A 27100-nucleotide genomic window follows, 5' to 3' on the forward strand; every position below is an offset into this window, starting at 1 on the left:
TGAACCAGCAATGCCGCACTGATTCACATTGAGTGTGGTATTTTGTATTTTGTTGCCCCTTGTGTAACGAATGATTGGAAGGGCTCAAACATTTGTGTGCAAGTTGTGTTGTTTGAGGGCAAAATGTGCTTTTGGATCATATGTTAAATGTTTTGGCAGAGTTGGAGCCTTTTGCAAACAAAATGTTTAATTTTGACCATTGGTGCCACTGTTTAGACCTCTGCATTAACTGTTTTGAAAAATGTGGGTTTTGAGTTGACTGCTGTGTCAAAGCAACCAATAAAAACTGTATTACATATACAGTAAATCATCCCTGATGCTATTCCAGAAATAGTTTTGGAAGAGACTGAAAAACATTTTACTACTACAACATGTTGAATAGACTCTATAATAGACTATATTATCCGAGGTTTAAGTTCAGTTTTCCTTTGGGGGCACCAGAGATGCTGCCCCCCCCCACCAGATGCGCGTTTCCTCACCGAGGTGAAACCGAGGGAGAGAGAGGACCCTCCACCACCCATCACATGGTGACTTCTTGCGGGAGCAGTCAGGTTGGATGCAGTGGGCGCTCCGTGGGGAAAACGCCCACACCGTGAAGTGATTCATGCCACACGGAAATGTGCTGGCACCCCAAAGTGGAGCTCATTTCTTCCTGCTCAGGACTGCCTGCGCTCGCTGATCGCCGCATCGGCGGGTTGACGGGGATCTCCGGTGCCAGCGCGCGTCCGCCCGCCGGGGTCTCTTCCCCTGCAGAGGCAGCAGTGACGGGGTCCTGAACGCTCCCCGGGGCGGAGGAGTTATTTCTGGGAGCCCCTCTGCGTGCGGAGGAGTGAAGTGGAGCGGTTTGGGGATTTTAGGATTTGATGAATCCACCTGGGTTTTTGGATCGCTACTTCAGGCAAAACTTTGCAATGATGTGAACATTTTATCCAAGGATGCGCCGACATCACAGAGGATGCAGCTGAACACGCGTTTTAACAGCATTTCTACCTAAATATCAGGGTTGAAAGCAGACCGACGAACTATGAACTTTATTTTATGGATCTTAAACTTTTTAATTCATTGGACTTGGATTGACGCACAGGTAAGAAACTTGTGACCTTTATTTTTCTTGAGCGATACTAAACACTTTGTTATCCAAACTGCTTCATGCAATCGTCTATGTACTAAAACAGGCAGTGAGTCATCGGAAGAAACTAGGGTGCCCTCACAACTGCTTCTCTATGGAGGACTGAATATGTCAAAATACAGAAGAAATGCCTACAGAAATAGATATACAGCAAAATAATATTCCTTATAATAAGAAATGCAACAAAGGGATTTAAATAGACACTGTGGCTCACTTTATTCTAGTAAATATTATGATTTACGTTTGTTTTTAAAAATGTTGAAAGTAATGATTTAACTCAGGGTCAGTATTGTTACCTTTTTGAATTATGAGTTATATGTATGCAATCATTTTCTATCATTTTTTTATTTTTATTTTCAAGAGGTCTTTAAGCTTTTTGCTATTAATTAATAAAATTTTTATGTTACAATTGTTTTAATTATTTTAGTCTGTATCATTTCACAATTGCTTTTTCTCCTTTTTTGAACCTCTGTGTGGACTAAAACCACCTATAACAAAAAAACAAACAAAGATATTAACCCCTATGAAAGAAAATACAATAAAGAAATGTTAACACAGCCAATTATTATTCTGTGAAACATGGCATATTTGTTTTTTCTAATCATCTAATTTCTTTGCATTTCTACTCAATTTTCCCTTTCATTTTCCCTTTAAATTGCATTTATTCAATCTATGCTTCTTTGTATGCTGAATGTAGTTTTTTTTTTCAACTTTGATACTTGTCCTCCGTACATTCCAGAAGCAACATGCTGGACAGTAAAAGCAACATGCTGGACTTTTGACAGCCCTTTTGTATGCAAGTTCAGACACTGAACTGTGACACATCTGTCAATCTTTAAAACATTTTTTCATAGAGCAGCTGGCAAGGTGCAACCAAAGCAATGCCCAGAGATAAATTCAGGATCATATTATTTCCCCTGCCATTTGTGATTTGAACAAATACCTCTGAAAATCCAGCTCCAAATTATCTAAAATTCTGTGAATGCAAGGCAAATAAGCAACATATTCCTGATTTTCCTGTTAAAGGTTCTCCAATTGCTTCCCTGAGGCACTGAGATACAGTAGCAGTAACCGTCAGATCAATTTATTTGAACACTGGTTGTAATGAGCCCCGGAGAAGAAAATGACAGGACATTTGATGAATGAAAATTAAATAAAATGGTGACACATGATGACATGTGAATCACTGGATTTGTTGCCGTATTAGTCACTGACAAGGGAGGAATTGAAGAGGATCAGAGTGTATATTTTAGTTTGCAAATTGGTCGTCACTGTTGTCTCCGTGGTTTTGCATAAGCCTCTTGTTTCAAATCCCCTCATAATGAATGAAAACAATGCTCTTAAATATAACAGCAATGTTTTATTAAGGGACTTCTTAACAGACCAACTGTCAAATTGGTTTTCAAGGATCAAATCAACAATGTCTCCCCCTAAAGTCAGATCCTGCATGGGAATATGATGTAAATAAAGAGTGGAGCCTCTATATTAATCCAGTAGATCTTGGACTATAAATCTATATCTCTTGAGAGCTATAAAAGCTAAAAGGAAAAAAATGACAAAGAGGGGAGTCAGTAAGATAATACTTTATAATGATTCAGACACTAATTACATGGATCAGCTTTAGCAGATTTTAAACCTGCAGTTTCTCTGTATATTCTGACTTCTGATATATTTTCGATTAAGATACACATATAAATTTTTGTTTAACAGAGTCATGCTAATAATTATTTTTATTCATTCCAATTTCACTTTAAGAACTAAAATGAAGATAAAAAAAATTATAAGCATTTTTGTATTTTCCAGATTAGTTTAAAATTTATATTTGCCTTAATAAAGCCAATTTTACACTCTACCCATCTACAGATGGAATAAAATCCAATATATTCAAAAAGTTTGTCTTCAAAATTAATTTTAAACTGTTAAAATTTGCGTTCAACTTAATATTGAGACGACAAATATCCTTTTTGCTTTGTGTATTAAAATCTAAAGTTTATTTATTGGAGCCTTGCAGAAGCCTTAAGATGCTTCTTAATTTTTATTACTGTAAATATTTTTACAGCAGGGGTGACGTCACACAGTGTGAGAGAGAGGAGCTGCAGTTACACAGCTTTGTTGTCAAGATATTTTACTAGACACAACATATCAAAGTACATTTTGAACTGTATTTTGCATCTTATAGTAGTGATAAGTATGGTCAGCATTACTAAACAGATACCTCTTTGTGTATCTCCTACAGAAAACACAGACCCTTACCTGAACTCTGAGATTTCCAAAGGGTTGCCAACATGTCCAAATTCAGCATCTCACAAAACAGATAACGGTTGAACGTTCAGAGTAAAAGCAGAAGTAGTTTGTTGATTTAATTATTGTCCTCTCTTACAGTCTCAATGAACTGCAGACATTTTTAAAAATAAATTTTCCCTTTAAATTGCTTTTTATTAGGACTGCTTGATATCAAGGATATATTTAAGGGAATAACCACAACACATTACAGGACACTTTTCTTAATTTACCATTATATCATGCCCCCTCCCCTCCACTAGCTTAAGCATCTAACACTGAACATAAATGTTCAGTGTTAGCATTAAGGGCAGTTAGAGTCCTAATTGCCAAATATATTACTGAAATGCAGAGCAAGAATGTGTGACACTTGAAATATAATACGCCACCAAATATTACATCCAAGGAGTCCTTAGTGAGTGCAACACTTCCACTCCTGATTTAACGATGCGTGTGATTTAACATTGTGCAGCATTACATTTAACCTCTGAGTCCTCTGACTCAATTTTAAACATCTCACACCTCAAAATAGCAAGCTTTGATTATTCTTCTCTCAACAACATCTTCTGCACTGAAGAGTGTTGTTATTCACACAACCTGCTGCCTTGATAAATCAGGAAAAATAGCAGATTTGAACATGAATCTTAAAGCTGCAGACTGAAACCTGGTCACACAACGAGTAATGAAAAGCATTTAGATGGTAATCAACAACAAAACTCAGTTATAACCCCCTGGCTGCACATCTTTTTCACCTGGTGAAGGTATCAGGTGGCGTGCAAACGATTCAAATTGGTGCATCAGAGCATACTGGCATGCGTTTCAACCAAGTAACTGATTTATCCATAATATATATTTTTGGGCTGTCAAGATAAAACAGTCAATTAATGAACCAGCATTTGGTCTTTGGTAGCTTATAATTCATTTTTTCTCATTGACGTGCTCTGTGGTTAATAAGTTAACATACTAAGATTGCTTTGGCAAATCACCTCTGATCTTGTCTGACTCAAAGTAATTCTCCATTTGAGACGGAAACTCCTCCTTTCGCAGCTTCACCTTCACTTCTACCCTGGTCTTCCTCTGGCTGTTTCCCACAGGATGTGCCCACAGATGTCAAAAGAGAAGAGAAAATGGAGGAAACAATAACTGGATATTAAACTGAAACTTAACAGGGTGAAAAAGGAAACACAAATTGAAACACTACACTGATTCTCCCAGGGGTGAAAAAAAAAAAATAAAAAAAAAAAAATCAAGGCTGTAAATAAAAAATGATCCTCTCTACAGAAAACCATGTTGCAGGTTCAGTCACGCCGTGGGTCTGCTTTGCTGCCGCTCCCCCTGGAAGCACTAAATGCATGAAAGGCATGTTGAAATCAGAGGCTTTTATACAGCACAAAAACAAAAAAAGGTTTATGGTTTTTTCTGGAGGCTTCTTTAAGTTGAGTCAGCTTTATAATCTGATTTAAATCACTGAATGTCACCTCAGGTTTAGACAGTTTTCTCATTGTGAATGCTTGGAACTTTGTTGTTCAGACTTTATGTTTCCAATTAGTCAGATGTAAGTCCCAAAGCATTCAGAGAGACATTATTTATGCCCCTGAAACATTTACAAGTTTGGTCACAATGTAACAACAAACTGTGTGGACTGCATACCCAGTTGTTGAGGTTTGTTAGAGAACATTAGAGAAAAAACAGCATCAGGAAGGCCAAGGAACATATCGGACAGGTCAGGGAGAAGGTTGAGGTAAAAGTCAAAGCTGGGAAAGATTTAAACACAGTATCCCAATCTTTGACTACAAAGTAGTATTAAATAATGGGACGAGTATGGCACAACTAAACATACATATTAGTCATGTACTGTACAAATCATGTTTAAAGTTCCACAAAATGCTAACGTTTAATATGTCTGGCAGATGAGTGAATACTTTTGGACTTATACTGTGTTTTGCTAAGAAAAATAAGATAATCTTAGTCTCTAGACGTCCAAAGCCAGTAGAATAATACTTAAAAAAATTGTAGTTGCAGTAAAGAGTGGTCCTCCAAAAATACTGACTCTGAACAGCTAAATATGAAGACATGCCACCCAATTTCAGATTTTCTGTGAAATTCTTACGCTTCACAATTATGAAGCATTTCGTATTTGTCTAATACAAAAAAATCCTATCATGCAGAGGTTTGGTGTTGTAGAATAACAAAATAAGAAAAAGCCAAAGGGAACTGACTGCTTTTGTAGGGACTAAAACATAAACATCAATCTCAGTTAGTGACGGACCGACCGACCATCTTTCGTGTGAATAGTGAACATCTCAGAAAATTTCAGTCACTCACATCATGCTAATCATAGAGTCCTCTTAATAACCTTTTAAACCCATCTGGCCCAATTTCACACCCAGCAGAGCCACACCTATTTTATCACGCTTTAAAAGTTAGTGAGAAACGGTCAAGTTCTTTTCTTTCCTAAATTCTTTCAAGATGGGCACTTTAATGTTTATAAAACAAGTCTCTAATTTTTTTCAGAAATACTTTATGTTTTACAGCATTTTAACACAAAATGCCATTTAACTGTCAATCAAAGACTGCTGACACTCTCAGAAAAAACTTTGCTGCGCAGATATGCTTAGCTCCACCCCCCAGGTCGGTATCATAAAAACTAGAGACTCTTACCTTTTAAACAAGATAACACTTGTTTCTGTAGCAGCTTTGCTTTTTGAGTAATCCCCATGCGTAACGGAGCTGACAAAACTCTCCCTTGCTGCTGCTGTGTGCACAGTGACAAAATGACATGTTCTCACAAGCTGCAGCTGTGACCGATTAACAATGTAACATTCTTCAGCGCTGTTTTTCTCCTCTATCAACGTCTATCACCATAGCTATGCAGAGGAGTGAACAGATCATTCTAAAAGTTTCCGAAACACATATGAGTCATGATTTCTGGCATTTCTCTTAATTTTATTGAGTTTGCTGTGAAATCAGCACTATTATTTGATCTGCTTCCCTTTTATAAGGTGAAAAACACATTTGGAACAGTTTTGGCACGTTTGGATAAACTGTGCCAAAATTGGAGGTCTGCCTGTCACACTGCCTACTGAAACCTTGGTGAAACAAATATGCTTCAGTTCATTTAGTCCAGATTTGCTGCAGTTATAGTCAACATGTGGCCATACAAAGTCTAAGGCTTCTACTATATTTTCATGTAATTTTGCAGTGTTCATTTTGAAAAATATTTAGGCGAGCCTAAGGAAATTGGATTAAACACTTGGTCTAATCACCTATAAATAAGACATGGAGGAATTTGTAATAGTGGTTCCACTTGAAAAATATTCTTTAATGCCTTAGTGTCACACAAAAACTAAACTTTGCATTTACACTTTATAAATTTGGAACTGTACTTTATTTATACCAGATATGCAATTTTAGGCGGAAATTGCTCCTAAAACCCTCTGGGCTGTAACTCCTGGACAGCTTTTAAAAAATGTCTACAGGTGCTGCAAGCTTTTAAGAACAGCAAGTTATTTAAAGAAAAAAATCATTAAAGAAACTCACAGCCATAATGCATGGTAGAGCTTTATGTGCTTGTTATTTTCATCTCTGTTTGAAGCTGCCATGTTTTTTTTGACTCCTGATGTGTTTTTGTACATTTAACTTTCCACTCAGCCTTGATAGGGACCTTCCCAGCTTGATGGTGTAGAACCACGGTGATCAAACAGTTATTAGGCCGTGTGCAGGGCTCTGGTTCCAATCGAGAGCTTTTGTTGGTGGAACCCCTCTGGAAAAGGAATTAAGTTCCCATAAAGTATGTTTGGCTTCCTGAGGATAGCTCGGAGGGTGAGATTTAGCAGTTTTATAGGTGAACATAACCACGGCAGACAAATATAGGTGTTATTGTTAGATTTGAAGAGAGAGCCCTTTGAAAGCTTTTAACATACATTTGCCATTCAATTTGCATTTAACATTCTGGGGGTATTTATACCAATCGCTGCTTATAAGGTTAAATATGAAGCAATAGTTTCCTTACTTATGATCAATGGCGGATTGGGAGAGAAATAGACATGAATACGACAGGGCTTTGTTTCTGATGGATAGATGGACAGAAAGCTGGAGGGATGAACTGATTGTTTGATTAAAGGATGAATTAATTAATCTGGATGGATGGTAGGATGGGGACAAAAATAAACCACTTAAACGAAGTAATTTTAAATATTTAATTAATCAAAACCTCTAGATGAGTTTCAAGTGTTTAGCTTTCTGATCTTGTGACAACATTTGTGAGACATTTTGATTTAAAATAAATGAGATAATTGGACAGCAGCAACATTCCTAAATGATAATGAGCAGTAACTGTGTTAGATGACTGGGGAAAGTTAACAAGCTCCAAACTGCAAATGAGAAGTCTAAGTATAGGAAACTGCTCAAGATTAATTGATCTATCAAGGTTTATAGAAACATAGTTTGTGTCTGCATGGCAGTCAGGTCTCCATGTGTAAATAAGACTTAACATAGATTTACATTACACCCAGTAACTGTGAAGCAAGCCCCAACAACGATAATGAGATCAACGGGAGTGATTTAATGTGTTTAATTTCAAGAGTTTCAAAGTTATATGAGCTGGAAAAACTTTAGCACATTAATCATTGCTTTAAATCAAATGTTTCAAATGACTTTCTGATACTGTAACATACAGAGGCTTGGAAAAGTATTCACACTCTTTGATTTTTTACTCATTTTGTTACATTCAAACATGTAATTTTGATCTTATTTTATGTGATGGATATGCACAAAAATAGTTTTTGAAGTGAAATGAGAAAAGTAAATCTATAAAAGACCAAAAAGAGAGAGAAAGAAATTAAAATTGACACATGACCTGTCATAAACACACCTTTCCTGAAAGGCCCCAGAGGCTGGAGCACAATGAAGACCAAAGAGCTCTTCAAACAAATCAGGGTCAAAGAGACAAACAAGTCTGGGTGTAGTTATAAAAAGATATCCAAATTTTTGATGTTCTACTGGAGCACCATCAAATCCATCATCTCCAAATGGAAAACACACCCTGTGAAGACAGGGCCATCCCCCAAAACTCACAGACCGAGCCAGGAGGGCGTTAATCAGAAAGGGAAAGAGACCAAAAATGACCCTGAAGGAGTTGTAGGACCAACGGACCACAATAAGCTCTACCTTCTATAGAGCTGGGCTTTATGAAGGTAGGTGAAGATGAAGTTTGCCACAAGGCCAAGATGTATAGAAGTAGGTGTTCTGGTCAGAGGAGACTGAAATAGATGAGGAAAAAGCTTTATTTGGTGAAAACCCAACACATCCCATCACTCCAAGAACACCATCCCCACAGTGAAACATGGTGGTGGCAGCATCATGCTGTGGGGAAATTTTTTTCAGCAGCAGGGACTGGGAAACTGGTCCGAGTTGAGGGACGATGGATGGTGCTAAATACAAGGACATTATTGAGCCAAACCCATAATCTGCAATTCCAAAGCAATTTGCAGCAGGAATTGCGGGAAAAGATAGAAAGTATTGACTTTAGAGGCATGTGTGTGTGTTTCTATTATTATTCCCTATTTGCCCTTTTCTTCACAATAAAGAAAATAATCCATTTTCCAAGTTGCAGGCATGTTCTCTAAATGAATTGGTACAAACGCTCAAAGAATCCATTATAACTCCAGGCTGCGAGGCAAAGAATCATTAAACATTCCAAGGGGGTTAAATTCTTTTGCTGGGCACTGTATTACTGAATCATTATTTCAAACAACCTGGACATTTCATTCCAAGTCTTAAACATGTGCTTCAACGCAATGGCGCAGGGAACTGTCAGAAACGTTAAAGCATGCTTGGTCTACCTAATTTTTCACGCCTCTGTAATCTTGACTTGGCTCAATTATGATGTAACTTTCCAAGACAGCCTGAAAGGTGCCGGAGAGTGAATGGATCAATAATGGCTTTGTTAAGATGTGCAGTGTAAAACTGAATACCTACGCAAAAACAGGTCTGGACAGCTCTAACAATGGACAGGCCTGCATATAAACGCAGAAAGTGAAGACTTGGATAAATTAAAACTTCCTCATCTGTTCATGAGCCGGGTAAGGATTGTTTCACACCTGAGAAGAGGAGAAAGAAGAGAAAGACTTGACATTAAACAGAGGTTTATCAGTGAAGTAAGTGCCACTTCTAGGTTTTAAAGTATAAATGAGATCCTAAAATAATTTAAATATAACCGCAAGTGTACAAAGTCACAATATCATCCATCTGTCCATTGTCTTTGGTCACTTGAAAGTGCTGCTGTTATCATAACCTCTGCTGCTGGGAAACCTGTTGGTCCTCCAGTTTTGTGCAAAGCGAAACCTCTTTTCATTTGCTGGAAAGACTGAGGTGACATTTTTGCAGTGACATTTATGGTCCCTGGGAGGGAATATTAAGCCCTTGCATGCATCCTGTTTCTGAAAATTAGATGTCAATTTGACATTTTGGTGTCATGAGTGAAATATCCCTCTCACTTCGACATAAGAGTCAGGACAACAGTTTCATCAGAACGGACCAGTTTATCTTTTCTTATCATATACAGTATGGTATGATGCTATTTTAGTTTAAATTAGCATCAGGCTCTCCCAAAGCAACATAGAAATATGAAATAAATGGAGAAGACTAATGTGTAAATCATTTAAAATGCTTTGGTTGGGTTTTCAGTCCCCTCGGTCCTTATGAGCAGCCCTGGCAAAGGTGGTTAAAAGCCTTTAAACAAGTTATTTTTCAGCGGTAACATAATCTGATGCTGACAGCTTAGAAAAGTGTAACCTTTGATTTGAGATTGTTTTTTTAAGTTGGAAAAAAAGGAAATCGATGAAAAAAAAAAAAATCATACTCACTTTCATCCCTGCTTATCTATTCATGTATTAGTGGAGTAAAAAACAAAAATCCCAAACAGAAACAGACACACTGTACTCATGATCATAATATTTTAACATATAAATACAAAGAAGCGTTTGATATAAAAAATAAAAACATTCCTACCCACTTCACCACTTCCCAGGACCAATTAACAGCAGTGACTCACAATATATTTATTATCCTTTCAGTTTCTGGGCTAACTGCCTCCAGAGTTTAATATTAGTTCCACTCAACCTTTCTAGCAATTGACATTTCTATCTGAAAATGTGCTTGATTTCCTCCTTTTTAGGTACATGTAAAACATTTTTTAGATACAGCAACATATGTGAGAAGATAAGAAACAACGTCACACCAGATATATTAGGGTTATATAAGGGTGAAACATGGAGACCGATTGTAATGGTTAATGCTGATGAAGCCGATATTTAGCCGGACACAGAGTTACGTTTTTTAACAGGTTTATTGAGAGGACGATGAGTAATGGCAGGCAAGCAGAACCAGACTAGGCAGATGATTAATGGCTGATGGTGCAGGCAGGCAGGGATGTGCAGGAGAAAATGCAGGTAGTGACAAACCAGAACAGGCGATTTGGTCCGGGAAACCACCAGAACGGGCAGAACAAAACTTGTGCAACACGCAGATACAGGTAACTTTAACAGAAGAGTCCATCTAGCTGAGCATATAGGAATTGATAGAGGAAGGGCACATCACAAAAGACAAGATGAGACGAGAAGATTTCTCAGGGATGAGTTGGCTGAAGCAGGTATATGTAAACAGGTGAACAGGTGAGCCGAGTTAACTTGTTAGTGGCAACAGGTGGAGCTGATCTGGAGCAGAGTGGTGGCTGGAGGTAGACTGAGCTGATTGGATGATGGCTTTGAGATGAAGGCAGATTAAGAAAAGTCCAGAAAAGTCCAAAACAAAATGAATAAAAACCTAAATCATGACACCAGAGTCCCGGGACTTTGTTTTTGCTGTGTAATGGATAAAGCATGAGAAAACTAAAGCGTGGATTCTCATTTAAACCAAGGGAGGTTGAAGTATTCTGCTTATAGTTTGAAAAAAGTTAATGTTTTAGTTGTAAAAGGTCTACTGACCAAATATAAGATAATATAAGATAGTCTTTATTGATCTCACATTGGAGAAATTCACTTATCAGCTTAATAGTCAGTCAATAGTCAGGAGAAGGTGCCAAAAGTAGGAAAAGGTGTATCAGTTATATACAGTGTATCTTCCTATATACAGTGGATCAAAAAGAAAATGAAAAAAAAAAAATAAGAATAAAAATACAAAAGAAATCGGGGTAGGCAGATATCCAACATGTTCCATTAGTTGTGAGTGATGTGAGTGCTATTCTGAGGGTAGCTCGCGTTACAAAGCCCCATGTCACACATTTAGGGTTTCACCTGATGATTATTCTGGTAGCTGACTAATCATCAATACTTTTCCTGATTAGTTGACTGATTTCTGTTGCCACACCTTCTCTTCTCAGTATCGACGCACGTTTTACTGCACCTTTTCATGTGTGTAGGCCTCCGTGCCATGATGCACAATCACAGAGTAAATTAAAATAAAGGCTTTGGAAAACAGGAATTTAGAAATATATTTATTTTTTCTTTGATCTGCTCTGATTTAAAGCCTAAACTCGTTAAGTGAAGCGATGTCTGCTTTATTGTTCACTGATTGCAGATTCTTTAAAAAACACATAACACCTATCTTTAAAAAAAGAGAGTGACTATTTCAGGGTTTTATCCGGTATGTAGAACGCCTTAGATCGAGTTAACACGAAAGCTGCAAAAACACTGAAACTAACCTGGAATCATATTACGCTGCACATAGAGTCTTTATGTTTTTACCAGCAGAAAACAGGGTTTCACAATAACAAAAGGTTTTTTAAGAATACAAATCTACAGTAGAGTAGTTTTTGTGTCTTAGATTAGAGCTAACCAGAGATACCTCATGGTTGTTAAAAACTGTGAAAAAGACGTTTATTTATGTGCCAAATCAGATGGCCATGTCAAACTCTGACTTCTTCACTTAATTACTGTTGCTCCTAACACATTAGCAACCTAATCTGGGACCGCTTTGCTAAGTGCTGAGCAGCTGTCACTTATTACACCCTTTTAAAATTGAACAACAACAATTTTGTGCACGCAGTAAGATTTACCCAAAGAGTTGTGAATCGGCCATGGAAGATGAATGTCAAATTAAGCAGCTCTAAATTAACAGCCCACACTAAACATCTTCCTCCTATTTTAGGTATTCTTCATCTAAACACAACAGATTCTAAAAAAAATGAACTCATCCTACACCCAACAGAAGTTAATTTATCTCCTTTTCGTGTTCCAGTAGAGCACAACCATTCAAATCCACCTCAGCGACAGGAATAGATGCCCTTAAATTATGCACCGGTGTGTTTTAACTCAATGAAACTTAATTATCCAGTTGCTGCGCAGAACTCCACGTGCATGTATGGGTGCTCATCCATTGCGGGCCAGAAAAAAACTCACCGTGGAGATCAGAGCAGCGAACAGATGCTGCAGTGAGAAGTTAAAACGCAGATTCTCAGCTAAGCACACGGCGACACTTGGTCCTACAGCAGCTACAGGAGCTTGTCGCCCCCAAGCTGTGATGACCCCCCTGTTTGTTGATGACAACACTCATTCACACCCTGCTTCCACACAAAAGGACTGCCCGGAGCCCCCTTTCCTCCACCTTTTCACCCCCTACCTGCACTAAATATCAGTGAGGAAGATGTCAGCAGTCTCTTTTAGCGTCAAAAGACCAGCATTGTCCCAGTATTTAATGGTATTTTCCCTTTCTGCCTGAAAGCTTGTGCTTACCAACCAGCCCCCATCTTCACTCTGACCTTAGCAGCTATCTGGAGCTGTGTGAGGTTCCATCCAGCTTAAAACGCTCCACCAACATCTTAGTCCCGAAGAAAAACTCCACCACAGAGTTAAATAACTACAGGCCTTTAGCCCTGATGCCTTGATGTTATGAAACCCCTTGAGTGACCGTTGTTGAGGCATCTGAAGGGCATCACAGGTGCCCTGCTGGACCCCCTGCACTTTGTTTAGCGGGCTGACGGGTAAGCAGATGATGCAGTCAACTGGGGAATACTTGCACCACCTTGACTCACAGGGATGTACGCCTGGATCATATTTGTAGACTTCAGCTGAGCCTTCAACATGATCGACCCAGACATCTTCCACCAGAAGCTCACCCAGTGCATGCTCTAATGTGTGGAGAGTAAGACTTAGACAACTTTATTTGTCATTTTGCATGTACAGAGTGCATACAGAACGAAATTTCATTGCATACAGCTTGTGAATTACAGTATAAAGTGCAGCAGTGATTAAAAAGTAAACAATTGAAATGTAAACAGTGCGGGACATGGTGACAATAAAAGATTCTTGATTCTTGAGCTCTGAGTGCCGGCCTCCACCTGTCAGTGGATCACCAGCATCCTGATTGACCGCCATCGACAGGTAAGACTAGGGGAGCATCTTCTTCTGTACAAGAACCATCAGCACCAGCATCCCCCCCATGGACGTGTTTTCTCCTCTGCTGCTTGTACACAAATAACTGCACCTCAGCAGAGCTGTCTGTCAAAGTAAAACAGGAAGACCAGAAGTGGGTCGGAGGCTGTTCAGCAGAAGGTCCAGGAAGAACTGTACTCCCTGCAGGAACTCAAGGAGTACAACCTTCCAGATTAGCTGCCAGTCACCTTCCACACTGCCATCATTCAGTCTATTTTGTATCCGTCCATCACTGTCGTTTGGCTAATCCACAAAACAGGTTGAGTCCAAATTATAACAAACAATCAGGTCTACACAGAGGATCATCTCTGACCTTCCCTCCATCCAGGACTTACAGGTTAAAGATCAGGAAAAGGGCCGCTAACATCTCTGCAGACCCCCCTCACATCCTGCACGCAAACTGTTTAGATTTTTACCTTTAGGTCGGTGCTACACAGTGGTATTTAAAAAAAACAGTTGCCATAGAGAGACAGTTTCTTCTCCCAGGCTGTCTCTGTGAACACCTCACAGCTTGAGTAGTCAGCTACACTCCTGCGAAACAAAATAAATATATTCGCCCTATCAAAAACTCACAAGCTCCCTTTTTTCTTTCCTTACTCATCTCCAAAAGAATAAAACACTGTTTCTATACTTATGGCTAATATCTGCATGCTGTAAATGCTGTAACCAATGTCCTATTCCTCGAGTGCGCACAATCGTGACCAAATAAAGCTGATTCTGACTCTGGATGCACATAATGTAGGTCAGATTTGTGGATTTATTGCTTTGTGTGTTTTGAATACTGAGTAGCAATAGAGTAGCAGTGCTGGATAGGCGGGAGAATTATTGCATTTTCTAGAAATGAAAGTTGTAAACATGTTGTTTTCAGAGTGAAATGCCATGATTTTTGTGAGTTAATGGAGCTATAAGTAAGATATTTACTGTAAAATCAACCTAAATAATTCTCATTTCTCACCTGGGATGATCGGTCCTCTCCATCAACAATGTCTTAGTCATGTTTTTCTCTTTTCAACCCAGAGGTACGGTCTGGAACTACTTCGGTTCAGTGTGTAGTCCGTATTTACTTCCTAATTCCTGAACCAATCATATGAGAGTTCCCAGGGTTCCCAACACAGAGCGCAGAATTTGATATTTTATTTTAGCAGTAGCCTGCTAACTTGGAACCCACTAAGAGAATCAGACCAGAAATAGAACTGAATACAACATCATAGATCTGTCCTGTGAAAGTAAAAATTCACAACAGCAACACACCGTTTATAAACGGCATATTAGATTGTTGCGACAGGCAAGCTGTTGTACCGATTTGGGCCACAAGGTGTCAGTATTACTTACAGCTCCTTTAATACTGCACTACTTTCTGATAATATCTCTGTGGTCTTTTCCCAATTTGCCCTGACTAGCATCTGCCCAAGACAGATGCTCAGCTGTCCCAAATGTCATTAAAATTTCATGCAACGCTTCCAGTTCATTTACATATATTATTGACATGGGGTCAGGGGTCTGATCTTTCTCTATGTGCCTTGCAGATGGGGTTCGGCGGTCCTCTCTCTGCACAGGAGCAGATGTTCATCCTGTATGAAGTCAAAATGCAGTGCTATCAGAACCTGTCCAACATGGAATCAACAAACGCAGGTACAAATACTTCTACATAACGTAAAAAACAGAGCTTAAACCCGCACGGTTGGAATAAGGCAACCTGTTTTCATGCTCATGGTTCATTTTAAGAAGATGTGGATAAAGTGAGCTGTGCATCAAATGAAAAATCAATCAGGTTACCTTTCATGCCCCTTACGTGCCCACACATAATCAAACATTGATTCTAGTTTTTTATTTTAAGCTTGCTTAGGTTTCGTTATTCATTAGCTTTATGGACCTTAGACTTCCTGCAACAGCCATCAGTGCATTTTTATTAGGTCTTCAATGATCTTGTTATCTATGTTATTCCTTTATGTTCTTCTCTCTGAAATATGGTGCTAAGAAAATGATTGACTTTTTATCTTGTAGCCTCGCAGTATGAAATTAAATAACTTTTCATTATAATGTTTCAGTATATCAAAATATACACTGTTGGGTTTGCAGCAAACAATGTTAATCAAATAACGAAAGAGCAAAATTTAAAGCAGAAAGCCTTGAAAATGCAAAACAATTTCCTCTTCAACGTCTCTTTGCTTCAGTCACAGCTGAAACTCTGTTATGGTACATCTTTTTCGATCTCTGGCACTCTGGACCCAAACCGTCTCCTCCTCCAGGATGGCTGAGGCAAATTTTTCAGTAGATTAAATACTTCCAGGTCTCTATGACGGAACATTGGGGTCAGTTGGAGGAAAATAAAAGTGGATGGTTGTTGGTGGAAATTTGCTCATTACCACAAAAAGTCAAAATTGCTTTCAAGAATAAATTCAACATGTTGACAGGCAAAGTCACAATGTTAAAAAGAACTTCTAAATTCAGTTTCAATGATGAAAAATGGAAAAGAATAGGTTAAATACTGATTAAAAAGCGGAAATAATAAGAAGAATTGAAATCCTGAGACTGTCGTTTTCTTCCTAAGTCCATGAGATGTTTTCTGCTAAAACAAAAAGATTTTCTTTACTTAATCCTATCCAAAGTTATCTGTTAATTTGTACAAGGCATGGCTGTAACAACTCACTGTCATTACGACTTTATTGTTGATATATTTTTCTACTTCATCCTTTTGTTCTTAGTTTTAAAACAAGTAAGAAAAAAACTCAAATTTTTTTCCCATCCAAGTGACACAAATACTTTGCTATGGGATTTCTATGAAGTTTAGAAATGTATGGAAATTGATTCAAGAACTTGCCAGTTCTGGCAAAGCATGGACTATTTTTTTTTATCCCATAGTGTGAAAAATAGATAAATCCATCTATGCTTTTACAGATCCCACATTTAACTTTGGACATTTCAGTCTGGAAAAGTTTGGGATTTCCACATGAAAAATGTGCAGGAAATCTACAAGGACGTTGAGATGCCTTTAGATCTGTTGTGGTGTATCATTTTGCTAATTTCCTTTTTCCCCAGAATACATATCCCTGAATAAAATGGGATTTCCAGATTTTCTCCATTTAGCACCATCCATTTAATCCCTTGGTTGTGGCCAATTACTCGGTTTACGTCTGACTTTCCCCACAGCAGGATGCCGCTACAATCAGGATTCACGGTGGGGATGGCGAGCTTGATGTGATGGTTTAGTGCAACATGTGGCTCATACCATGCTGGCCACCAACTCATCAAATTATAATTCACTTAATTTAACACCTTTTCCTTTTATCTGAAAAATGTGATTCCAATCAGAACAGTAATTTCATTTTTATTAAACCTATCACCGTGAACAAAAATTAAATTATTTTAATTGCTACTTGGAGTTGAACCTTTTAACAACAAGCATAAACTGTGGAAATCCGCAGCCTTTTCTCTTTTTCTAAATGTATTTAAAAGAAAAAGATAATTTACTATTATTAATCCCCTGAAATAAACCTTAACTCTATTCAGAAGAACACATTTTAGGCTGCAAGAATAAGTGGGTATGTATATATGGATGGATTTCAACGCTCCTTAATGACCAGATAGACGAAAGTGAGATTTCTTTCTTCTCGCTGCAGATGAGGTTTGCCCTCCGGACTGGGACGGTCTCATCTGTTGGCCCCACGGCTCCCCCGGGCAGATTACCAAGGTTCCCTGCCCGTCTTACATCTATGACTTCAATCACAAAGGTTACCAGTCTTCTTCTTTTCTATCATCACCAGCAGAATGTGAAACGCTGCATGCAAAGATAAATTCAGAACCATTTTTGTATTGATATTTGTGACGTCAGCACATTCAAACCCGACACCTTGTGCCGAAGTGCCTCATAAAGGCGGACTTATAAAAGACCCAGGGGTCTTAGGTGAGAGGAATGTTTTGTTCTTTTCATTATCAAATGGGTTGATCTATAAATGGGAAAGAAAACACTCGACAGAAAAAAAGCAACAAAATTGCATTAAGCTCAGAGAATTAGATTCCACAGAAGTCCTTTGGCGGCACTCGCTCAGCCTTTCTGACATGCTGTGTTTGACAACGCAAAGTGTTGGAATGACAAGAGAAAAACAACCACTGAATAAGTCAATTACCTATAGTTCTATGAAAAAAAAGTATTTGCTCCCTTTCAGATTACTCCTCTTTTTGCAATTTGTCACATTTAAATGTTTCAGATCAGTAAAAAGATTAAATTAGACAATGATACCCTCAGTAAATACATTAAAGAACTAACAAACCTGGCTCTATGGGAAAAACTGATCAGTCTCTAAAGTGTGCAAATTCTCATTTATCCGGGTCATGACAACAACAAAGAGATTTAGATCAGAGGCAGCTGGACTATCACTCAGTATCTCTGACAATGTTTTGACACCTTTCCAGGAGTCTTTGTATATTCTGGTGGCTCACACTGAGCAGCCTGTGGTTGGAGCGCTGCTGTTTTTAAGGACATGGAGACCCATCCTCCTGGGAGCATTCTCAGTCAGATGCAACTACATTCAAGGTCTCAGTCGGATTTAATTTGAGTAGGTCACTCCAAAAACATCATTTTTTTATTAGCCATTCATAGGTGGAGATGCTGGTGTGGTTCGGATCACTGTCATGCACTGCGTAACTAAAGTGCACTTCAGTTTAAGGTCATGAACTCTTCATGTTTTTTCATAAAGAGAAGAATTAATGGTTCCTATATGATATGATTTCCTGTTTTTAAATGCTGTGGTAGTTTTTATGCCAGATCGAGCAGGGTGCACAACTTCCAAAAATCTCCACTTTTGTCTCATTACTCCACAGATAAAATTTTTCCAGAAGTCTGGATGATCATTAAGATATGATTTTGGCAAACCTGAGGCGGCACTTTGTGTTATTTTTGATCAGGAGCTTTCCAATGACTAAATAAATTCCTCCAGTGTCTTTCTTCTTGTTAAATCGTGGACACTGACTTTAATTTGGAAAATTGGGTCTGTAATGTTGTAGATGTTGTAGTTTCATTTGTAAGTTCCTGAATTAATGTTCTTGGAGAATTTTGGTCCACCACGGTTCTGTGTTTTTACAATTTGTGAATCATCAATTCTCTTTGGGTTTACTGTACACATACAGCTTTAGAAATGGCTTTTAAAACTTTTCAAGACTGATAGATGTCCATTCCTTTGTTTCTGTAGGACAACAGGACCTTTGTGACGTGAGGAACATTGCGTTACGCTTGACATTATCACCGCTATGATGATTTTAATTTACCACAGATTACATTAATCAATCTCTGCTTTGCCTGTTGGTACAAAACAACGACTTATCACAAGTTTATGAAAAACATTAAACCTTTTGGAAGTTTAATAAAACGGTTAAACTTTTAAAATTCACAAAAAAACAACTTTTTTTAAAAGCTTATTAGAAGCTTTTAAAGCATATTAGAAAATATTTAGCTGAACTTTTGCATAAAGTTTAATATTGTTCAAGTTAAATTTGTCTGTCTGGCAGGTATTTTTTTGGGTTAGAGTAGAAATGTGTCCATAGATCAGCAGGAGGGTTTGACAGCCGTGCGTTTCTTGTGCGACTCACTTTCACAGTGTTGCTTCACATTGTGCTCCCCGCCGTTTAACTTCACAAAAAAGCTCTCTGATAACCGCCTTTCTCTGGCCTCACCCAGGTACAAACCATTCCCCAGTCTTTGTGGCAGCATTTTCTTTTCCTTGATGTACTTCCTTTAATATTCTGTATGCATCAAAATCCTTTTTTATTTATGAGCATCCTGGCGCGCAGCTGCTCCTCAGGTGGGGCGCTGCTGGTTATTTTGAATGACAGGAGACGCAGCTCCTTCATATTTCAGACAAGTGCAGGAGTGAAAAATGCGTCACAGTCCTGCAGAAATCGGGACATCTGGGCTCCCCTAGTGAGGACCACCTCGGGTCCAGAGAAACTGTGGTTCTGGTTCCTGGAGACAATAAGTGACGTTGGTAAGGATGGGGAGAGGAGGCAGTGTGGAGGTTGTCCATCATCTCCAGTGTCTTGAGCAGATTAAACTCCAGGTGGTTCTGATCCACCTGCTTTCCGTATGCAGACTCGTCGCCATCCTGGTTCAGAAAAAGGACAGCAGCGTCATCCACAAACTTCAGGAGTTTCATAGAGGTGCCGTCATTTGTGTATAGAGAGAAGAGGAGCAGGTAGAGAGCACACCCCTGGGGTGCGTTGGTGCTGATGGTTCTGCCAGAAGATGCTTATCACACTGCAAAAAGGGAACTAAAAGTATGTACAATTTTCTTGAAATTAATGTATTTTTCCTTGTTTTGAGCAGGTAAATAAGACTATTTGCCAATGGAATAAGATTTTTGCACTTAAAATAATAACAATTAATATCCATCATCATATTTCATCTAATAATCTTATTTTATGGGTAAAACTACTCATTCCATTGGCAAATAGTCTAATTTAGCTGCTCAAAACAAGGAAAAAATATACTGATTTCAAGAAAATTTTACTTACTTTTAGTTTCCTTTTTGCAGTGCAGTCTCACCTGCTACTTCCGGTCAGACAGGAAGTTGGTTGGAGATCCACTGACAGATGGATCGCCAACCATGAGGCCCTTTGAACCGTGAGAGCTGCTGGTGGAGGATCTCTGTGTTGACTGCGTTGAAGGATGAGCTAAAGTCCACAAACATGTTTCTGGGCGTTACGGTGGGGTAGGATGGCGTTTGGGCCCTGCTTGACTGCATCATCTGCTGACAGCAAGCTGCAGGGGATCCAGCAGATGTTAGATGTGGTAAAAAGTTTTGAAATGATCGATCAAAGTCACATTTTTTTTTTATAACACAGAAAAATCAGCCTCTTTGACAGGATTTCACACCCTTCTGAGCAATTCAGGTCAAATCATTTGAGTTCCGTTTATTAATATAGCACCAAAATTCAGAACAAATTGCACCTCATGGCGCTTGAGGCAGAGACAGATTCAAAGTCCATTACAAACAGAGTTTGTAAAAGTTTAGTTTATTATTTAACTTTATATTGGTAAAAAGCTTTTCTGTATAAGGAAATTCAACAGATTGCATCGAGCCATTGCAGCATTCACGCCTCCTGGATGAGCGTGCAGCCATAGATGACAGTTCAATTCAATTCAATTTTATTTATATAGCGCCAATTCATGAAACATGTCATCTCGAGGCATTTTACAAAATCAAATTCAATCAGATTATACAGATTGGTCAAAAATGTCCTATATAAGGGAACCCGTTGATTGCATCAAAGTCTTCATCTTTTTTTTCCTTATTACTGTCACAATCCTTAGGTGTTTGGTTATTTGCTAGTGTTTAAGTTCCTTGGACTGTGCATGTTTTCAGTTTTTAGCCACCTTCTAGTTTATCTTCCTAGTTGCCGTCCAGCTGCTTGTATTTCTGTTGATTATCTCACACATGTTTCTTGTCCAGTTTTGATTCTTGCCCAGCGTATTTAAGTTCCTGGTTTTCTGTTCAGTCTTCGCTGGATCCTTAGTTAATAGTCACCCTCTGTTAACCATAGTTATCCTTAGTTGTTCCTAGTGAAGCTTTTTGTAACCTTACCTGAAGTTCCATCATTAAAGTCACTTACCTACTTTCTGATGGCTCTGCGTCGCCTTCGCTGCCCCGTTGGTCCTCAACACCCGCAAATCATGACAATTGCATCCTGAATTGCGGATATTATTGTGGTTCAGATGTGACACATTTTTTTTTAAGATCTTACCTTATTATTTATTGCAAATGTAATTAAAAACTTTAAACTGTGCTTAAAAAGGTCAGTCCAGATGGTAAAAATAAGCCACTGAGTAACGTTTTTTTCTGCTCAATCAGAGCACTACTTTATCTTATTGTTTTGCAACCTGTGGCATATACATATTAAATTTTACTATTACACAGCCATTTTAATCTCTATCTAAATGCTAAACATTTTAATAAGTAAGTATTTTAGTATATGAACGTTGTATATTGGATTTTTGTTGTTGTTGATGCAATAAGTTAAGTCTCCGTTTACAGGACACGCTTACAGGAAGTGTGAAGTCAACGGCTCCTGGGTGTTTGTGGAGCAGTGGAACAAAACGTGGACCAACTACTCAGAGTGTCTACGCTTCCTCCAGCCCCTTAGTGATGAGGAAGCCAGAGTAAGTATTGCTGTGAATTATTAACGACGAGGTTTACATTGTCATTCAAAAACTCATATACATAACGCATGAAACAGAAACATCAATAATTAATTGTTCACCAAAGAACCTTTTCATTGCCTGATTGCAGCTCCTTCTTTGACACAATGCACTTTTTTTGCTTACTTTCTCTGAGTTCAAAGCTTTAAATCCTTTCAATATAGGCTGCACCAATGTTTATAGTTCAGATGGAAGCCTCACATCTCTGTTCTCCTTTATTTGAGAAGAAAAGCACCTGTGCAAATGTTTTCTTTCTTCTCTGTAATTAAGAACCAAGTATCAAAGACACTGAAAAGAAGGGGGAAAAAAAAACTGTTCGGAGAAGCATCACACAGAGGAACATTCAAATACGAAAGCTATGATCTAATCAAAAACTGACGAGGCAAAAATAAATAATCCCAAAGACTGTCAGCTCCTTCACACCAGTAAACAGGCATCATAGCTTGTTTTTTTCATCAGACGTTGATGATCTGTGATGAATTGCGACGAGAGCTTCTGGGAAATCTGAAATACAGCGGCGTGGACTGATATTCTGGGCACTTCCGCTGCTTAACAAGCAGCAAATAACACTCAGCCTTTATAATGCGTTTTACAAAACTTTGACCAAATGTCGTGGCAAACAGTTGCCTATTTATAAACCGGTGTGTGTGTGTGTTTATGGCGATATATTTGTGCCAACAGCCGGAGCGCGCAGTGAGACTGATGTCAGAGCAGATATGTGTGAACAAACAACGATCCGTCGCTGTGGGCTTTCAAATCTAACACATGCTCATTCAGCATGTGTTCTGGGTACATGCTCGCCTCTGTCTCTGCGCTTGAAACTTGACTAAGTGTATGCAGATAAACCACGCCACCAGCCAATCACAAGCCGACACTTTGTTTTGGTCTTTGCTGTAGATGCTGCATGATGGATCATTAGACTGTTGCACTTAAGTTATTCACTGCCGAGTTGTCGTGACTGTGAGTCTTTAACCGATGCAGAAATACTTTCATTTGGTCCCCTAAGACGCTAAGAACACAGTCATCAGAAAGTAACCAGAGTTACTACAAGCCAAGAAATGTAAACAGCTATAATTTTAATGCAAGGGTTTTTTTATGCTAAAAAATTTATTCATTTTAGTTTCACTCCACAACAGAACAGATGTGCTTTTGGAGGAGCAGAGACCCTGCAAGCCTTATGCCAGGGTTACCAACTTAATCACATTCATACTGGACTGGCAGCACTGTAATTTAATATAATATTCTTGGCGGTGTAGCCTCTACATTCAGAGCATCCAATCACTTCTCCTGGCTGCAATCATAAGGATCTAAACAAGCGATCCGCACTCTTCACTGCAATAACGCAGTGGCACGGCCGTTCCACGCCACTGTGGGATATTCCCCTCCAGCGACTGTGGAGAAGCACCAAAAACTCCCAATTTCACTCAGGCTTGCGGGTCAAAATGCAAAATGTAATTTTCAGAGTGTAAAAGAGAAGTCCTGGCAACCAATATAGTGTTGAGGAGGTTGGAAAAGGAGGAGAAAAAAGTGCAAGGAACAGCTCGAAGGTTTGAAAAAATAAAAATTTCACAACTGTTGCAGTGCGACTCAAAATAATTACTTTAGGTTTTAGCACATTAAAATAATGCTAATAATGCAGGATTCTTTGTGATTATACTTTGCACAGAAACCCTTTGTATCTGGATAAATGCAGAATAAAGAAAACAATTGAATTTTTGTGGTGCTTCTTCATCTTTTTTCCTTTTTACTGTCACATTCCTTAGGTGTTTGGTTATTTACTAATGTTTAAGTTCCTTGGATTGTGCATGTTTTCAGTTTTCAGCCCCCTTCTAGTTTCTCTTCCTAAAAGAAACTAGAAGGGGGCTGAAAACTCCCCTGGTATTTGCTCCTCCACAGAAACGCTGGAACTGAGATTGGAGGTGCAGAAACCTCCCGTAGCATTATGAGAGGAAGAACGGAGCCTGTTATGGTTGTTAATTTACAGTTCTGCAAAGTCTGGGCATACTGTAATTAAGCTATTTAGCTGCTTACAGATGAATGTTTATGTGAAGTACCAGAAGGAGTTGTCCTTTCGGTGGTTTTTCTAATCTCTCCAGATGACCATTAAAGCTGTTTTATCTAAAACATCAACTCCTGGAAGTCTAAATTGGGTTTTAATTTTTGATTTTTGATTCATTTTGATTGATTGGAAGGGTACAATCATCTAATCAGAATGTATTTCTAACCCAATAAATCAGGTAAAAGCAAAAACGTTTGTGACATTTCGTGGTCATGTAAGCTTTTATGTAGGTGTTATGCTTTGTGAGTCAGTGAGCAATTTTAAGGTTTTGTGCCTTAAATGTCATCATCCGACGGTGTGACTGGAGGTCTGCGCTCTCATCTGTTCTGTTTCAATCCTGACTTCTCTGCTGATTTAGTTCTTGAACTTCAAATCAAATTCCTTAAGACTGATGAACTCTCAGTTTTGCCGTTTTTGTAAAACTCACCCACTGCCACTTTACTCCGGCCCATCATTTATTTACTTCCTAAAAATATAATTTCCCATAAAGTTAAAACAAATAAGGTTTTCCACCGTTTTATATTCAGTAAGCAGCACCAGCAACAATGGTGAACAGAGTGCAAGAAAATAAATAATCATCCTTTTGGGAGAGAGCTGCACTGCAAAAACGGAACTAGAATTAAGTAAAATATTCTTTAAAATGAGTGTATTTGTCCTTGATTTGAGCAGGTAAATAAGATTCTTTGCACTTAAAATACGAACAATTCATCTCCATCATCTTATTTTAAGTGCAGGATGTCTAATTATCTTATTTTAGGGGTCAAAATACTCATTCAGTTGGCAGATAATCTTATTTACCTGCTCAAATCAAGGATTAAAACACTAACTTTAAGAACATTTTACTTATTTTTAGATCTGTTTTTGCAGTGTGGAGCCTTTCATCTTTCATCTTATTTTAGGTTATTTAAGATGTCAGACATAAAACCCTGAAATTATATCAAATTCAAGCCTTTTTGTGTGAGATCAGGAGTTAATACCCCGACATTTTTCAGCTTCTGAATAATTTTGTTTGTTGATTTCAGTTTAAGACTGTAGACACGGTCCTGTGAGAGTGGACTAAATGTTTCACTGTCTGTTCACAGCAAGACTTCTTTGAGCGGCTGTATGTCATGTACACCACCGGCTACGCCGTTTCCTTCAGCTCTCTGCTAGTGGCCATCATGATCATTGGATACTTCAGGTAAGAGAAGACTTCCTGTGTTTTTTTAGTTATAACGTGCAAAAGACGCTTCTTAATTTCATGACAAGCTGATGCAGGCATCCAACCTCAATTTTAATATCATTAAAAAGTAGTTTGTTACACAAACTTGACAAAAAGTGCCAGTTTGAGGTCATTCAGGACAATAGCATAATTTAATCCCCAACAGTGCTTCACTCAACAAGTCGCCAAGAGTTTTTAAAAGTTTATTGAAAAGTGTTGAAACTGTTGGAAATAAAAGCAGGTGCCTGACATTTGTAACCTTTTGGGATTCAAAACGGGCAGTTCTTTGCTTTTTCACTGTGTGAATCACTCACTCTTAGCACAAGAAATGGACCATAGCCTGGCTCTTTAAAAACTATTGAGAACTCCTCTATCATCATGTAAAATATTCCCCAAAGGGAAAGCATTTGTGCTCGAGGGGTTTTATCCAAAACCTCTGAAACCAGACAGGCGTGGTGATCCATTTACAACAGATCCAATGTTAAAAATATAGACGTTCTGCAGTTTCACATAAAGTGAGTCTTCAAAAGCACCAAGCGAGCTCAAATCAAGTTTCTGTGCGAATAAACTCAAGGAAGCACTAAGCTGTGAAGAAGCACAGGTTTATACCTGGTAGAAAATGAGAATAGCCTTCAAGCACCATTAACTCTGTCTTTGGAAAATGAAAGACATTTTAATAAACACCAAAAACAAATAGAGGAAAAAATATATAATCCAAAAATAATGAAAGATGATGAAAAGGGCAATTAAAATGAGAAGTGAGAATGAGATGAACATGAATAAGTATAGAAAACTCCTTATAAAGTACTTTTTTGATAGTTAGACTCAAAAATTATGAATACTTGTGATGAGGTGGCCAGTTAGGACATTAAACACTGACACAAAATGAAAAGGCTTAGATTGCACCAAAACACACATCAGGAAAAGATATTACACTCAGATTAGGCCATTAAATTTATCAGCCAGTAAGAAATAAAATTATTCAAAGACATTTTATTACAATAATAGAGAGATGGGATTGGACCATCGCAGGGAAAATTATGCAGGATCCCTTTGGGTGTTTTCATGTGCTCCTCATGTGAGAAACCCACGGATCACAGAAGAGAACAGATGGATGGTATTTATTTATTTACACTTCACAAACAGCGGAGAGCAATTGTGTGCACAGTTTATCAGCTAAATATGTTCTTGGGGAAAACAGTGGGACTGACTTGTCAATTCTTGGCAACATGGATCGTTCGTCCAGTTTTCTTGCTGCAGACCTTCCACTAACACAATTTGGGTTCCTGCCTGACTTGAACTGCAAGTACTGTTGAAGTGCATTATGGGATATGAAGTGCAGTTGTCATGCAAACCAGCTGGCAGCCATAGATAGATGAATAAAATTATCTTGAGGGGTTAGAAACGGCCGTGTCCCGGACTGGATGAGGCCTGCAGACCTTGAACTTGATGCTGTGGCTCAGCCACTTCCAAGTGTTAATATTATTTCTAGTCACAGGGCTATTTTGGTAAGACTAAAATATTATTTTAAACCGCCGTGTATGAACAATTTAACGTACATTACAAACCTAGACAACAAATATTTATTACAATTACTTATAAAACCTGTAATTAACTTCTGAATAAATGTCTTTACCTTGTCAAAAGTGATATTCTTATGTTTGTTTTAAGGTTTGGACATGGTTAGAATTCCACTTTTTTAGCTTTTTCACAATTTATACCAAACATGGATAAAGAAAAACTGCTGGCTGTCTGAATTATGTGCATCAATAGGTTTAACAAAAAAAAACAAAAAAACAATCACACTCTA

The 27100-nt window shown here is 38.3% G+C and overlaps 1 protein-coding gene across 1 annotated transcript in view; it reads left to right on the forward strand.

Moving 5' to 3' along the window:
* The first annotated feature begins 530 nt into the window (after positions 1-530).
* Positions 531-27100, forward strand: part of pth2ra (parathyroid hormone 2 receptor a) — an 89019-nt gene continuing 62449 nt past the window's right edge. The window contains exons 1-5 of the mRNA XM_036139587.1: positions 531-1084; positions 15366-15471; positions 17460-17570; positions 21867-21991; positions 25172-25269. Of these exons, the coding sequence (XP_035995480.1) occupies positions 1025-1084; positions 15366-15471; positions 17460-17570; positions 21867-21991; positions 25172-25269 (500 nt within the window). The 5' untranslated portion in view covers positions 531-1024. The remainder of the gene's footprint in view (positions 1085-15365; positions 15472-17459; positions 17571-21866; positions 21992-25171; positions 25270-27100) is intronic.

The sequence above is a fragment of the Fundulus heteroclitus genome, chromosome 7 (genome assembly GCF_011125445.2).
Source record: "Fundulus heteroclitus isolate FHET01 chromosome 7, MU-UCD_Fhet_4.1, whole genome shotgun sequence".
Lineage (NCBI taxonomy): Eukaryota > Metazoa > Chordata > Actinopteri > Cyprinodontiformes > Fundulidae > Fundulus > Fundulus heteroclitus.